At 37.1% G+C, this 17181-nt stretch overlaps 1 protein-coding gene across 1 annotated transcript in view; it reads right to left on the bottom strand.

Moving 5' to 3' along the window:
- LRRK2 (leucine rich repeat kinase 2) overlaps nucleotides 1-17181 on the bottom strand; it is a 186508-nt gene that overhangs the window by 110223 nt on the left and 59104 nt on the right. Inside the window, 4 exon segments of the mRNA XM_027768596.1 lie at nucleotides 6000-6188; nucleotides 8764-9022; nucleotides 13292-13462; nucleotides 13535-13663. Of these exon segments, the coding sequence (XP_027624397.1) occupies nucleotides 6000-6188; nucleotides 8764-9022; nucleotides 13292-13462; nucleotides 13535-13663 (748 nt within the window).

Here is a 17181-nt window from a genome sequence, read left to right on the forward strand (position 1 = left end):
GCCCCTGGCTGAGGTTTAAGCTACCAGGTCCGGGACTCGAACCGCGGTTGACTACGTGGGAGTCCAGCGACATAGCCATTATGCTAACTGCTGGTCCCTAATTTTAATTATTTTTATGTTTACAAATTATAATAAAATGGGGACCAGCGGATGGCATAATTTTTAACTCACTGGACTCCCACATAGTTGACCACAGTTTGAATTCCAGACCCGATGGCTTAAATTCACACTGAGTGCTTGTGCATGTGTGCCCAAAATCTCAAGAGGACAATGGAAGAGAAAGGACTGCAGCATGGCCATTCCCCCTGGGGGGTGATTTCTCGCTTTCTGTCTCTCTGTCTCTGTCTGTCTGGCGAGTGCACGCGCCCTATAGCGAAAACCTCTCCAAAAGAAAAATAAAAAAAGAAAAAGAATTGTAATAAAATGGAATTCATAATTTAATTGCATTTACATATCTTATAAAGATTATTACATTTTCATAAGTATTCCATGTATGTTTATAAAGTATCTTAGCATATTGGGACCAGCAAATGGCATAGCAGTTACATGGCTGGACTCCCACATGGCAAACCATGGTTCGAGCTCAGGATGTCTTCAAAATCACATCAGGTGTGTGTGTGTGCATGTGTGCATGCGTGCCCCAGGTCATGGGAGGAGAATGGAGAAGAAGGGATTGTGACATGGCCATCCCCCCCCCGGGGGAGGGAGATTTCTCACTTTCCCTCTCACTATCTCCCTGCCACCATGTGTGTACATGCCCTAACGCAAAACCCTCAAAAAAAAAAAAATTATGTTAGCATATTATTTACACAAGTAATCTATAGCATTTTACAATTATTTACATGTTAACATTTGAAATATTTTTCTTTATTTAAAAATACTTGAGAATTCTTTCTGGCATCATGGAGTAATAAGCATGAACTTAACTATCCCGATAAAAAGCTAGAAAACTGAACAACATACATTAAACAATTAGATTCAGACATTGGGCAACAGACAACATAGGACTGTGTAATCCCATAATGAAGGGTAACAAAGGATGTGAACCCCATGATCATCCTGGCCTTCTGCCTGAAGGCAATTTAAGAGCCGAAAGAATTTAAATAAAGCTTGATGTATTTCCTAAAATCAAGAGAAGAAGATCAACATTTATGGAAACTAAGAGAGCTGGGAGTTCTGGGGTAGAATTATAAAAAAAGAGTTCCAGTAATCTACAGAGGGGGTTTCCAGCAGATCTGTGCTACAAGAAATGCAAAAGAGAGTTCTTCAGGTGAAAGAAAATGAAACTAGATGCAAAACTGAATCAACAGAAGAGGTTAATTTATGAAATATGTATATGAAACATCCTTAACGTTTGTACTCCCTATTACAGACCTCAATATACACAAAGTATAAACCGATGGTAATGAAAAATAAATGAACAAATCTACAATTATAATGTCAGTATTTCTTTCTCAAATATAGCAAATAGAGAAAAATTAGTAAAAATATAAAAGACTTTGAAAGACATTACCAATTCGACCTAATTGATTTGATCCAGTAACAGGTAAATACAGATTCTTTTTATTCGTACATCACCAAGGCAAACCATAGGATAGTTTAAGATGTATGTTTCAATTCATTTAAAAGGGTAGAAATTATCAGAGTAAATTTCTGACCACAAAAAAATGTTAAATTGAAACCAGCAACAGAAAGTTATCCAAAAAATCTCCAAATATTTGGAAAAATGACATTCCTTAAAAAATAAAAAAAAAAGAAACTATGAGTCAAAGAAGTCCTGAAGAAGCCAAAAGACACATGAATGACATTTTTTAAAAGTTTAAAAACTGAATAAAGGGACCAGCAGTTAGCCTAATGGCTATGTTGCTGGACTCCCACATAATCGACCACGGTTCGCGTCCCGGACCCGGTGGCTTAAAACTCACGCTGGGCACGTGTGCGTACATGCCCAAGATCCCGAAAGAAGAATAGAGGAGAAGGAATTGCGGCGTGACCATCCCCCCTGAGGCGTGATTTCTTGCTTTTTGTCTCTCTGTCTCTCTCTGTCTGGCGAGCGCACGCGCCCTATAGCGAAAACCTCTCAAAAAAAAAAAAAACTGAATGAAATGGAATACACCATCATTGTAACATGCATATAAAGTATTGCTTAGAAAGACATATCTAGCCTAAAATTTTTATATTATATAATAAGGAAGGTCTGAAAATCAGTGTTCTATGCTTCCATATATAGATTCTGGAAAAAAGAGAGATACAACTAAATTAGTAAAGAAAAATAATTATTAAAGATTAGAACAAACCAGACAAACATTAGAGAAAAATCAATTAAATAAAAACACTAGTTGTTTTGGGGCAGGTGGCATAGTGGTGAAGGTATTGGACTCCCACATGATCAACAATTGTTTGAGTCCAGAACTAGAAGCCTGAAACTCATGCTGGGCACGTGTGTGTGCATGCATGCCCAAAATCCCAGAAGGAAAATGGACAAGGGATTGTGGTGTGTCCATCTTCCCTGTGGGATGAATTCTCAATTTCCCTCTCACTGTCTCTCTACTCCAGCTGGTGCATGCACCCTATGGCAAAAATCTTTAAAAAGAAGATATTTAAAAATCTATAGAATAGATAAATCTTGAATTAAATTGAACAAGGAAAAAAAAGGACAAAGACAAATTACCAATGTCAAGAATAAAAGATCAGATATCACTGCAAATTCCATAAATATTAACAGGATGATAAGAGAACTATAAATGCATTAATTTGGCAATTTATGTGGCATGGTCACAGTCCTTGAAAGTCACAACTTACTAAAACAGGTTAAAGAAGTAATAAAATCAAAATAACTTTAAATCTATTAGAGTTACTAAATTTATAATTAGATCCCCCCATTCTAAACTTACATAGGTTTGCTGGTGAGTTCTACCACATATTTATCTCTACATAACCTTGTTCAGAAAACAGTAAAGTTGGGAATACTTCTAAACTTATTTCAAGAGACCAGCATTACTGTCATAATAATAAGAAAGCATAAAACTACAGACCAATATCCCTCATAGATGTGAAATCCTTAACACAATAAAATAAAATAAAATTCAATAAAATATATAAAGGATAAAAATATACCACAACTGAGATTTATCTCAAAAACTCAAGTTTGGATTGACATTTGAAAATCAATCCACATAATTTGCCATCATAATAAAATAAGGAGAGGGAGAACATTATCATTTCAACAGATGAAAAACATATTCCAATATCTATTAGTAAACATATTTCAACATTTATTAGTAATGAAAAAGCTCAGCAAACAATGACTAGAAACGTGCTTCCTCAACCTGACAGAGGACAGCTATGAAAAAAACTACAGATATTGTCATACTTAATATAACAAACTAAATTATTTCTTCCTAAGTTTGGAAATCAGAGAACAAGGCTCTGTCTTACCACTGCTATTCAACATAGTACGGGGAGTCCTAGACAGTGCAATAAGATAAGAAAAATATGTACAGATTAGAGAGGTAGAAGTAAGTCTGCCATTATTAGCAAATGGCATAATTGTGAATATATATAATTCTATGGAATCTCCAAAAAGCTATTCGAACTCACGAGTCGGTTTAGCAAGTTCAAAGAACACAAAGTTAATATAAAAAAAATCAATCAACTGTGTTTCTATATGACATCACTGAAATTTGAAATTGGGATTTAAATATACTGTTCTTACAATAGCATCAGAAAACATGCATTATAAAACATTGACAGAAATTTAAAAAGACAAATAAAAGAAATTTGTGCCATATTTGTATATCAAAGGTTCACATTAAAATATTGATTTCTGGGAGCTAGCAAGTGGCATGGTGGTTAAGGCGCTGGACTCACACATGGCTGACCATGGTTCAAGTTCTGAACCTGGTAGCTTGAAAATTACACGAGATGTATGTACATGAATACTGAAAATCCCAGGAAGAGAATGGAGGAGAAGGGACTGTGGAATAGCCATCCCTCTGAGGGGTGATTTATCACTTTGCCTTTCTCTCTCTCTGTCTCTCTGGTAAGTGTACAAACCCTGTGGCAAAAACCTTTTTTTAAAAAAAGATAGTGACTTCTGCAAATTGATGTATAAGTTTAAACTATATAAATTAGTTATATGTTAATTATAAATTATATAACATTCCAGTAAAATTCTCAGGATAAAATTATTCAATTTGAAATATACATGTAAATGCAAAAGACCTAACATAGTACAGATTTGAAAAAGAACACCAGAGAATTTATACGATTAAGACTGCATGTTATTGACACAAGGAAAAGAAATAAATGAACAGCACAAGACGAATAATGTAAAAATAAAACTAAACCTATACAGTCAATTAAGCTGAACAAAGTTGTAATAGTTTAATGAGGAATTATAATATTTTCAACAGATTATGCTGGAATGATTAGCTATTCATATAGAGAAATATATATCTATCTATTAACCCTTTGCTGATAATACACACAAAAATCAACCTAACTGGGCTACAGGCACAAATGTAAAAGGGAAGATTTTAATACTTCTAATAGTAAACAGAAAATACTTACAAATTTAGAATAAGCAAAGATTTCATAAACAGAATAAAAAAGGTACAAATCATTGAAAAATAAAAAACTGTACTCCCTTAAAGTTTAAAAACTCTGCTTTTTGAAAATTACCATTAATAAAATGAAAAGGCAAACTGACTAGGAGAAAATATTTGCAATACATATATTTGTCATGACTTCTAAATAGAATATACAAAGAACTTTTCTAATACAAAAGTAAGACAACAAACACAATTACAATAAAAATATATAAATAGATACTTTGTAAAGAAATTACATGAATGATTAATAAGAAAATGAACATATTTTCATATCACTAATCATCAGGGAAATGAAAATTAAACCCAAATGAGCTAGGCCAACACCTCCTGTAGAATGACTAAAATTAAACTGACTGATAACACCAAGTGTTGACAAGGATGTAGAACAACTAAAATTTTCATGTATTATTAGTGGGACAATAACATGGCACAACCTCTTTGGAAAACAGACAGACAATAAAAAGGCCATACTGTATGATCCTTTCTATATGAAACTGGAGGAAATACTAATCTAATCCATAGTGATAGGAAGTAGATAAACGGTTATCAGTTTCCAAAGGCAGGGAAGAGTGCATTTTCTGTGAAGAGGCATAAGGGAACATTTTGGACAATAGAAATGTTGCATGACTTGATAGTAGTGATGTATACTTCTTCAAAACTCAGGCAAACGTATACTTGAAATGAATGTATTTTTATATAAATTATATCTCAGTAAAAGTTGATTTTTAAAAATACTTGAAGCATCACTTTCTGGAATAATCTACTCTAAGCCCTCTCAATTACCTTTATCCCATCACTCAAAGTTTTTCATTATACCATGTTAATAAAAAAGACCTTCAGTCCATTTTTACCAAAGTGTATTATACTAAATATATGATCCCTTATCACTGTTATTATATATTTTGCCACAGAAATTTGTGAGCTATTAAAATATTAATAGTTTTTTTTTAACTATAGTAAAGGAAACTATTTATTAAGCTCTTCCTATTTGCCAAACACAGTTCTTGACACTTTTACAGTTTCTCTCATTCCTGTAATAATCCTTGCAAGGTTGGCATCACTATTCTTAACATGGTTAAGGAAACTACACAAGCCACAAAAGGATCTAATCAAGGACAGACATAAAATCTGGTTCTGGTCTGAATATAGTTCTCTCACTATAATAATCACATTCACCCATTAACTAGCATAATACTCAGAAGTGCAAAGACACATTTTCTTGAATTATTGATTTCATTGGAATTAGTAAGTATAACTGTTTTCTAAAATGACCACATCGTACTCAAGTTTTTCCAAATTAATTAATCAGTTTTTGTCTCAGTTCCTATTGTTTAATGTCAGTATATAAGTGTAAAACATAAAAAGGATTGTTTTTTAGTTAAATACCTTCACTATCCAGATCATCACTTTGACCAAACACACTGTCCATGGAAGAGTCAGGAATAAAGGTCCATTCACCAAATTTATCAAATACATCTTCAGAAAAATTCCCATCGCTGCCTGGGGTTGCTCCTTCTTCCACGGCACTTTTCGTCTGACATCTGAGCACCATTCTTGCTAGTGTAGACCCTACATCTAAAAGTAAAGAGATACACTAACACCTCAGAAATCAATAATTATGAATTTAGATAATTATTAAATAAACATTTATTATACCAAAGTTCCTTATGTAGATTCATAAGTGCAGAGAATATCTTATTCTTTCCAAAGTCACTTTATAATAGTCATACTAAGTAATTATCAGGTAGTGAATTAATAAATTTTGTAGAGAGATTTTTTGTCATAGGTCATGTGTGCTCGCCAGAGAGACAGAGACACAGAAATAAAGATACTCCCTCGCAAGGAGATGACCACGCCACATTCCCTTCTCCTCCATTCTCTAGGGATCTTGGGCACACATGCACTCAGCATGAATTTTAAGCTGCCGGATCCAGGACAGGAACCGCAGTCGACTACGTGGGAATTCAATGATGTAACCACTACACCATCTGCTGGACCCTTGAATTAAATTTTTGAAAGATCGTGTGAATTTACGCAAAGCTTCAGTGCAGGTAACAAAACTGAACCTTGTAAAACCATTAATAATGAGACCGAGAAAAGACCCAGCCTTTGAAGCCAGACAGGCTTAGTAATGCCACTGGGGATTATAGATGCTTCCTAACAATGTCCTCCCCTGAAAAGTAAAGATGACAATATATGCAGCTTAGTCATGAAAACGATTCATTAAAATGAAGTATATAAACTGTTTGGTACAATGCCTAGGGCCTAGAAGATGTTAAATAAGTTATAAAGTCATTTTTATGAACTTTTCTGAGTGATTCACTCCGACTCTTGAGAAATTTGATGGAATTTCAAAGTTAGCATTCTTCTTATTATTTCATTACATTTTATATTACACTCTACTATGAAGAACAGATCCAGTTCTCATTATTCTACAGACAGCCTGGAAAAGTTCTTCAAATAATGCTTTCATAGCTCACATTATAGTACATGTATATGACTGAGTCAAGTAATACCTGAACAATCTCTTAAAAGCTATGAATTCAAAAATGTTCTTTACTCAGACCACCTGCCAATGAAATAATTACTATGCCATCCAATCAATCAACTGGCATGTCACATATTTTTAATTTACATAAGACCTGCCAATGGTAGAAACTTCATTCAGAACAAAGGGGATAGAGTGAATGGTCAATGTCCTTCTGTCTCTCTCCAGTGGGCCCTTCATCAAACATCAAAGATTAAAGTTAGCAAGGTGTCCACATGAGACTACTTGGAATGATGCAACATGGGATCTAATCACTCCATTCATTTTCAAAGTCTCCAGAGGCAACACGGAACTCATGTCTGGAGATTATTTACTAACATAGCATGTTTTTTTTTTCTTTTTTTGGAGAGGTTTTCGCTATAGGGCACGTGCACTCGCCAGACAGACAGAGAGAGACAGAGAGACAGAAAGCGAGAAATCACCCCCCAGGGGGGATGGTCATGCCGCAATCCCTTCTCCTCCATTCTCCTCTCGAGATCTTGGGCACACATGCACACGCGCCCAGCGTGAGTTTTAAGCCACCGGGTCTGGGACGTGAACCCCGGTCGACTTAGTGGGAGTCCAGTGACATAGCCATTATGCTAACTACTGGTTCCACTGACATAGCGTTTTTGTATTCAAACATTTATGATGACCTTATTCCAATTGAGTTTCACAGACATTGGATACTGAAACACTGTTCTGTGCCTCTTTTTCCACCTAACGCATTCTCTATTGGGACACTTTACATTGCTACATGATTTTGTTTTGGTTTGTTTTTCCCCTAGTGATTGTAAAGCATCACACTGCATGAATATGATTTGAATAGTTCCTTTTTGGGAAATAATTAAGTTTTTTTTCTTTTGCTATTATAAGTGGCATTTTAATGTTCATCTTCGTAAACTTTCTTGTACACAATGAGAATGTCTATTTGTAGATTTCTAATGATATATCACTGATTCAAAAAGTATGCATGTTCACTGAAAATACAAATGGTATCACTAAATTGTTCTCAAAAGAGGACAACATATCAACAATGTGTAAAGTTCTTGTTTCCACATGTACTTATCGACACAGCTTACTATCAATATTTGTTATTTTTGCCAATATTGCAAAGATTTAAATCACCTGTGCCATGACCACCATAAACGCTTGCAGTGTAGGAAACTGAGGTCCATGCAGACACCACTGACAGAAAGTTTAGCCAAAGAAACCATACAGAGACTACACTACATCCACCAGAATCAACACTGAGACAACTTATCCAATTAATTCCATAAGATACATCTTTAGTAAAAAGTGTTTTCATAAGAAAGCTACTACACAGTTGACTTCTTAGCACAGTGGTTAAGGGAGTCAGATCCCATATGGCTTATCCAGGTTTGAATCCCAGTCCCAGCAGTTTGAAAATTGCACTGGGCTTGTGTGCATGTATGCCTGAATCCCAACAAGATAGAGAAATGGAGATGAAATTTCAGTGTGACCATGGTCCCCTGGAGGATGCTTTTTCCCTCTGCATCACTCTGTGTCTGTGTCTCTGGAGAGTGCACCAACCCTCTAAAATTAAAATAAAATAAAATATAAAATAAATAAAAAGTATAAAATGTTCTTGCTGATACTTACTTGTTTGTTTCCTTAAATTAGAATTCTTATCTGGAAATAAAGGACCAAGCCAAGAGGGCTCGATTTTTCCCATACAAAATCCTCCAAGGCAGATGCTGTTATTGGCCAGATCCAGAGCAAGTCTCCTTAAGAGTAAGCTGATGGTTTGGCTGTCACCTTTCCCAATGCTTATGGCCAGGGCTTTGCGTACATCCAATTCACGGGAGCCACTATTCAGTAACAGTTCCACCAATTTGGGACTGCTCTCTTTCTCACATACCTGTTAATAATTTTTGAAATGTTTAAAAATCACATTTTTCTTGTGTGATATCGGTGAATCAAATGCGGTGTCAGTTTTCTGAACATCTCACACATTTAGATTGAAACAAGATAAAATAAATTCAAAGGTACCGTTGAAATAAATTGAGAAAATAAAATAAAATTAGTTCCACAAATATCAGAAAAGTATAAATTAGATCATCTGCCACATGAGCGTCAGTTATCATAAATGAGGCAGCCTGAGATGGGGAAAAAGCTTGGAGACTTGGAGTTGACTCCTGAGTGTACATCCAGGCTCCACCAATTCCACACAGTGCTGACGCTTTCTGGGCTTCTGTTTGTGCACTGAGGACATTTGGGAAACTAGTACCTTAACACAGTAAACACTACTGCCCTGCCTTTTGTGTGTGTGTGTGATGCAGAATGACTAAGTATTAACATAAATATCATAACATTCATTAATGTCGCCTCAAAAGGCAATCATCATTCATGTCTAGTTTTTCTGAGCTCTCAGGACAGGAATCTGAATTTGCACCAAGAGACACTTTCCCACTCAGTCTTATATCTCACTCTGAATGTTAGGTTTTCAGAGCACGTGCTCAGGTGGATTGGCACACTGAAGTGTCTACAGCAAGTCAACAGGAGCCTCAGCAACTGTGGCATAGCACACTGGCCCTATTCAGGTATAGCTCTGAAAGGTGATGGAATGTGATGATTTATCAATTAGGAACTCAAACTAATAGATAACAAAAATAACATGCCAGGTACTGTGTGCAACTCTGTCGCTGGAGTCCCACGTAGTCAACCGCGGTTCGTGCCCCGGCGAGTGCACGCGCCCTATAGTGAAAAACCTCTCTCAAAAAAAAAAAATAGAACTTCATGCCATAGGAATTATTACTCTCATTTATAGATGAATATTCAGAAAACATTGGGATTTGTTTAAATTCTTATAAGTGGCAAGTGATACGGACTTGGATTTGAAGCTAAATCTGCTGGAGTTAAAGCCTGTATTCCTTTCTTTCTCACTTTCTCTCTTTCCTCTCTCCCCCGTTCCTCTCTGATCAAATTAAAATAAACAAATAGAGTTAAATAAAAATTTTAGAAAACCTGTGTTCCTTCTGTTACCTCCTTAAGGATTAAGAAAGAAAAGTAAAGAAGACCCTAAGATTCAGAATACCAAGACAGGGAGAAAAGGACACTAGGGTAAATTCTTGAATTCTCTGTGCATCTAAGAGATTTGAGGATGTGAGGAGACATTTATACAATTAAATGGTATCCACTTCCTGTCCACCAGGCTCCAGAACTACTATAGATAATATGATCAAGTCGCTGATATGTATAAAATCTTAAAATGCTCCAGGACATTTTCCCAAACACAATATGCGATTTTTTAAAATCTCCACCTTCATTTATGCTATTGCTATGGCTCCAAATGGCGTCCCCTGCTCTGTTCTGTCTAACCTGTTTAACAGGGATGACACTAGGTCCAGTCCATTGGGCTATTGTAAGAATTAAATTGTGTTGGACTAGCAGATGGTATGTGGTTATGGCACTGGACTCCCACATGGCCAACAGTAGTTCAAGTCCTAGAACCAGTGGCTTAAAGTTCATGCCAGGCACTTGTGCATGTGTGCCCAAAATTCTAAGAGGAGAATGGAGGAGAAGAGATTGCAGCATGGCCATGCCCCCTGGGGGGGTGATTTCTCACTTTGTGTCTCTCTGGTGAGTGCACATGCTATAGAGCAAAAATATCTCTCATAAAAATTTAAATTGTGTAAGTAGTTGGAGCAGTGTCCACATGGCAGTGAGCACCAGAGAAGTGTTTTCTACGGTATTCAGACTACATTATACTTTCTCTTCCTTCTGTAATCTGATAAGTCTTATAGTTAGGTCTCTATTCAAGTATTTTCATGCCTAATATTCATCCCCATATTCACTACTGGTCATGTTTATTACATCATTAAAGTCTCCTCAGAAAGCTTAACATGATAAACTCAAGCCTTGCTCTGAATAGTCCTTAAATTATGCTGGGTAAATAAATAGTCTTGATGACCGTATTTGCTATTGTAAATAACATATGTTTAATAAATCCATTCACAATATTTAATTAATTAAGTTATTTGCTAGACACAAATAACTTCTGACAACTACAGTAAATTCTTCAAATGTAATATACAACCCATATATGTAAAGATTTGATCTTGTTTTTAAAAGAGAAAATAAAAATAAGTGAGTGAGGGCCCAACCCATAGTGTAGAGGTTAAAAGAACCGGATCCCACATGGCCAACCATGGCTCCAATTTTATCCCTGCGTCTTGAAAACCATGCCAGGCTCTTGTGCATGCACACCCAAAACCTTGGTGTAATGGAGGAAAAAGTATTGTGGCTGACCACATCCCACTGGAGGGGTGGGTGCTTGCTCTCTCCTCCTCTTACTGTCTCTTTCACTTTCTCTCATTCTCTCTATTTCTGTCTGGTAAGCATATGTGCCTTTTGATATTTCAAAAAATAATTAGTGCATGACATCCCAAAAAATACAGGAAGAGGATTAAATAAAAAGGCTTTTGTATAGAATGAAAAGAGCAGAAAACACTTTCTGCAGGGAAAATAGTGCAATTGTACTTGGGTCCTTTTAGGTGTGTTGTTTTCCTAATAAGAACTTACAAAAGGAAGTTTCTTTTTAGTTCTTTGAAATATCCAAATAACATTAATGCAATGATCTGCACACAAAAGACGCACAATAAAAGTGAATTAAATAATTGATGGAAATATGTTAATTACCATGAATAATAAAGAAGAAAAAATGTAATTGTTGCTGGTTTAAAACAAATTGGAATAAATTTAAATAATTTGATTATTTATTCTATTTTAATACATAAACATGATGGTTATGAAAATGAATTACAAATCCATTTCCTTTTATGTTGATGATTAATTAATACTAACATAATCTTACAGCTGACAAATTGATTTGAATCCATAGGCAAGTGGGAAATTAAATAAAGGCAAAAAACACATGACTGGAAAATACAGTACCCTCTGATTATTCAATAATACATACTAAAACACTACATACTTTCTGTGTTAGGGATATTATTAAATTACCAGGAAATAGACATGGTACTCTTTAAATGCTATTATAAGTTCTAAACTGTATACAACTAAGAAAAATCTGAAATACAGATAAACATTTATTGAATGCATATTCTATGTAAAGCAATGAGTTAGTTATTCTGAATGATTAAAAGATGAACACTATATATTTTTATTTTCATAAAACTCACAAAACATATGAGAGGTACACATACATTGCCATGGACTTCCAAAAGAAGTAAGTCCTAATTCCCTTTGGAGATTAAGGCATGAGAGGAAGGCTTCCTCAGGAAACATGAATTTGGATTAGATTTTAAAGGAGAGTGGAACAATCAGATATGTGTGTATTTGCATAGTTCAGGAGGAAAGGTAGAGAAGGAAAGATCATAGTCTTATACAACTTTGGGGGCGGCCAATAGAAAGGGACATCTTTCTACGTGAATGGGACACCCAAAGCTGTGCAATGCACAGTCTCCATAACCACAGTTCTGAAAAGAGACTTTCTAGGCAAAGAAACTAAAAGTAGAGAAAAAATGATTGGAAAATAATTAAAACAATATAATATGACAGATTGATTATCGCCATTCAATACATACTGAATGTTTGCAATACATAGCAGGAACTGAAAGTTTGGAAGGTATAGCAGTAGGGAGGGCAACTGGAGATCCTGGAGATAGTGAGGGTAGGGGTCATACAGGGGTGGGTAATAGAGAGACGGAAGGAGGGAGGGGGTAGGGAAAAAATACATTTAATTGACACAAAAATGAAAAGTTATTTGCTAATGATAATATATACGGTAATATCTTTGTCTTGACTAATATGAACTGTATTCATGCTGGAAAAAGCAATGTAAAGATATATAGTGATTAAATGTAAATTTTAAAAATTAATTTAAAATACTTAAAAACAATATGTGTGTTGTGTGGAGTATGGATGGAAAACAAGATACATGGAGATGCATAATAAAAGGCACATTTAAAACTTATTTATCAACCTAACAAGGTGTAGACTGGATAATACCTAAAGGACCCTACTACCACTAAAAAGCCATGAACCTACATTCCTCCTACAAATCAAAAGCAATTGCAATGATCTGCAATGAAGCATAATAGGATGTAAGTGTTATATAAAGGCAGGATCAAATAAGAAAGGCAAAAGCAAGGCCTTGAATATTTACCCGACAAATTAAAGAAGTTGTCTCCTTGGCCTTATTGGCATCGGCTCCCAACAGAAGCAAGCATTCAGCCATGATACTGTTATTCTGGTCACATGCTCTCTCTAGCATTACACTTTTTAACTCATCATCCAGGGCTAATTTTGCAAAACACTTGCAACAAAGGTTCAAAAACTAAAAAGAACAGAAATGATTATTAGAGTCAGCTAAAAACAACATTTAGCATAGAGATGGAAAGAATTGTACCTGTTGATCCTTTTGGTCCATGATATTGGAAGACATCTGATGGAATATGACTGAGTCAAATGAATGATGCACCAGCAACTTGGAAAAAGATACTGAGAGTTCAAGTACTGCTAAGATTGTCTGAAATCCCTGAAAGTGTGACCAAAAGTAACAATATAAGCAATTAGGGATAAAAATGTATAAATAAGTAATATAAGACAGAGATTTGTATATGATACTTAATCCCTAAGGCTATGATTTCAATATATCTACTCCAAAATTCAGGTATTGAACTTAATAACCAATGTGATAGTATTAAGAGATGAGACTTTTAAAAGGGCCAGAAGGTTGTGTGGGGGTTAAGGAGCTGGATTCAGGCTGTCTTGTGTTTAGAGTCCTGGACCTGAACTTGAAAATCATCCTGGATACATGTATGTGTATGCCCAAGATTCCAGGAGGAGAAGGGAGGAGAAGGGAGGAGAAGGACCACCCCTGCCACCCCCCAAGGGGAGTGTTTTTTCACTTTCTCTCTCTCTGTTTCTGTCTCTCTCCAGTGAGTGAATATGCCCTATGGCAAAAAAAAAAAAAAAAAAATCTGAGAAAAAGAGAGAGATGATTAGGCTGTGGGCATGTCTTCTCCTGAATGGGAATGAGGACCTTATAAATTGGCATCATGCATAGCACAACTCTCTTGCTCTTCTGTCCTGCCACTATGTCAGGACAATTCCTTGGCTGCCCTAGCTATGGCTCATGTGGGCCCAGGTACAGCTGAGACTGCCACTCCAGAAGGCATAAGCAGTAAGCGTTGGATGTGTCCATGTGGTGCTAACTCTGCAGGTGCACAGAATCCATGGGATATGGTAGCTCAGCTTCCTCCACCTAGATTTCAAAGGATGCCTCCAAAAGTCTTGGAGGTGGGACTGCCACAGAGATCCCATTAGGTAAATGCCTATTAAAGCCATAGGATTGGAACCACTGCAGGAAGTCCCCACTAGGGCATTGTGTAGTACAACTGTGGGACAGGACAGTCCCTGACACCCCAGAACTAGGAAGGCAGAATCAAGCAACACCGCCTAGAAGAGTCACAGCCAACCTGTGAAAGCAGCAGACCAGCTGTCCCCAGTGAAGCCAAGGGAGCAAGCTCCCCATGGATCCTTGGGAACCAAACTCTGCCATCTATATGGAAAAAGTGGCACAGAGTCAAAGGACTATCAGGTAACATAGTAGTTAAGGCACTGGGCTCTCACATGGTCAACCACAGTTCAAGTTCCAGGAGTGGAGATTTGAAACTCACACCAGATGCATGTATGTGTGTGCCCAAAATCCTGAGAAGAGAATGGAGGAGAAGGGATTGTGATGTGGTCACCCCCCTTGAGGGGGAGAGTGTGATTTCTCATTTTCTCTCTCTGTGTCTCTGGTGAATGCACACTCCCTGTACCAAAAATCTCCACCCCCAAAAAGAAAAACCAAAGATTATTCTTAAGCTATAAGAGTTCACGTCATTTGCCCCTTTTTTTTTTTTTTTCCTAGATTTACCTAGGACCAGTTAACCCTTTTTTCATTCCTTTTGGAATGGAATGTTTGTTCTGGATGTCCCTCCACTGTATTTGGAAGCACATAACTTGTTTGATTATTTCACAGGTTCATAGCTGAGGGCTCCATCAGGGGAATCTGCCTCAGGATGTACTATACCTTGAGTCTCAGCTGTATCTGATTTAGATGAGACTTTGGATTTTAGAATTTTGAGTTGATGCTGAAATAGCCCTTTGGGGGCTATTGATATGGAACAAATGTATTTTGCATGTGACACAGACATAAATTGGGGGGAGGCAGAGACAAAATACTATGGATTGAATGTCTGTGCTACCTCCAAAATTCAGTTGTTGAATTTTAATGGCCAGTAATATAGTATTAAGAGATGGAACCTTTAAAAGGTGATTCGGGGGCCAGAAGGTGGTGTGGTGGCTAATGTGCTGGATTCCCACAGGGCCGAACACATTGTAAGTCCTGGACCTGAAGGCTTGCTTTCTTACTTTTTCTCTCTCTCTCTTTCTGTCTCTCTCTCTGGTGAGTGCATGTGCCCAACAGCAAATTTAAAAATAACAATAAATAAATTAAATTAAATAATTTCTTTTAAAAAAAAAAAAGATTGCCCTAGCTATGGCTCATGTGGGCCCAGGTACAGCTGAGACTGCCACTCCAGAAGGCATAAGCAGTAAGCGTTGGATGTGTCCATGTGGTGCTAACTCTGCAGGTGCACAGAATCCATGGGATATGGTAGCTCAGCTTCCTCCACCTAGATTTCAAAGGATGCCTCCAAAAGTCTTGGAGGTGGGACTGCCACAGAGATCCCATTAGGTAAATGCCTATTAAAGCCATAGGATTGGAACCACTGCAGGAAGTCCCCACTAGGGCATTGTGTAGTACAACTGTGGGACAGGACAGTCCCTGACACCCCAGAACTAGGAAGGCAGAATCAAGCAACACCGCCTAGAAGAGTCACAGCCAACCTGTGAAAGCAGCAGACCAGCTGTCCCCAGTGAAGCCAAGGGAGCAAGCTCCCCATGGATCCTTGGGAACCAAACTCTGCCATCTATATGGAAAAAGTGGCACAGAGTCAAAGGACTATCAGGTAACATAGTAGTTAAGGCACTGGGCTCTCACATGGTCAACCACAGTTCAAGTTCCAGGAGTGGAGATTTGAAACTCACACCAGATGCATGTATGTGTGTGCCCAAAATCCTGAGAAGAGAATGGAGGAGAAGGGATTGTGATGTGGTCACCCCCCTTGAGGGGGAGAGTGTGATTTCTCATTTTCTCTCTCTGTGTCTCTGGTGAATGCACACTCCCTGTACCAAAAATCTCCACCCCCAAAAAGAAAAACCAAAGATTATTCTTAAGCTATAAGAGTTCACGTCATTTGCCCCTTTTTTTTTTTTTTTCCTAGATTTACCTAGGACCAGTTAACCCTTTTTTCATTCCTTTTGGAATGGAATGTTTGTTCTGGATGTCCCTCCACTGTATTTGGAAGCACATAACTTGTTTGATTATTTCACAGGTTCATAGCTGAGGGCTCCATCAGGGGAATCTGCCTCAGGATGTACTATACCTTGAGTCTCAGCTGTATCTGATTTAGATGAGACTTTGGATTTTAGAATTTTGAGTTGATGCTGAAATAGCCCTTTGGGGGCTATTGATATGGAACAAATGTATTTTGCATGTGACACAGACATAAATTGGGGGGAGGCAGAGACAAAATACTATGGATTGAATGTCTGTGCTACCTCCAAAATTCAGTTGTTGAATTTTAATGGCCAGTAATATAGTATTAAAAGATGGAACCTTTAAAAGGTGATTCGCCAGAAGGTGGTGTGGTGGCTAATGTGCTGGATTCCCACAGGGCCGAACACATTGTAAGTCCTGGACCTGAAGGCTTGCTTTCTTACTTTTTCTCTCTCTCTCTTTCTGTCTCTCTCTCTGGTGAGTGCATGTGCCCAACAGCAAATTTAAAAATAACAATAAATAAATTAAATTAAATAATTTCTTTTTAAAAAAAAAAGATGATTAGACTATGAGGACTCCTCCCTTGTGAGTGGGAAAAGAGGTTTCATGCAGCGCATGGCCGTCTTGCTCTCCCACCCTGTGTTCCCCCTTCTGGGGGACAAAGC

Source organism: Tupaia chinensis, unplaced genomic scaffold (assembly GCF_000334495.1).
Source record: "Tupaia chinensis unplaced genomic scaffold, TupChi_1.0 Scaffold146971_1, whole genome shotgun sequence".
Lineage (NCBI taxonomy): Eukaryota > Metazoa > Chordata > Mammalia > Scandentia > Tupaiidae > Tupaia > Tupaia belangeri.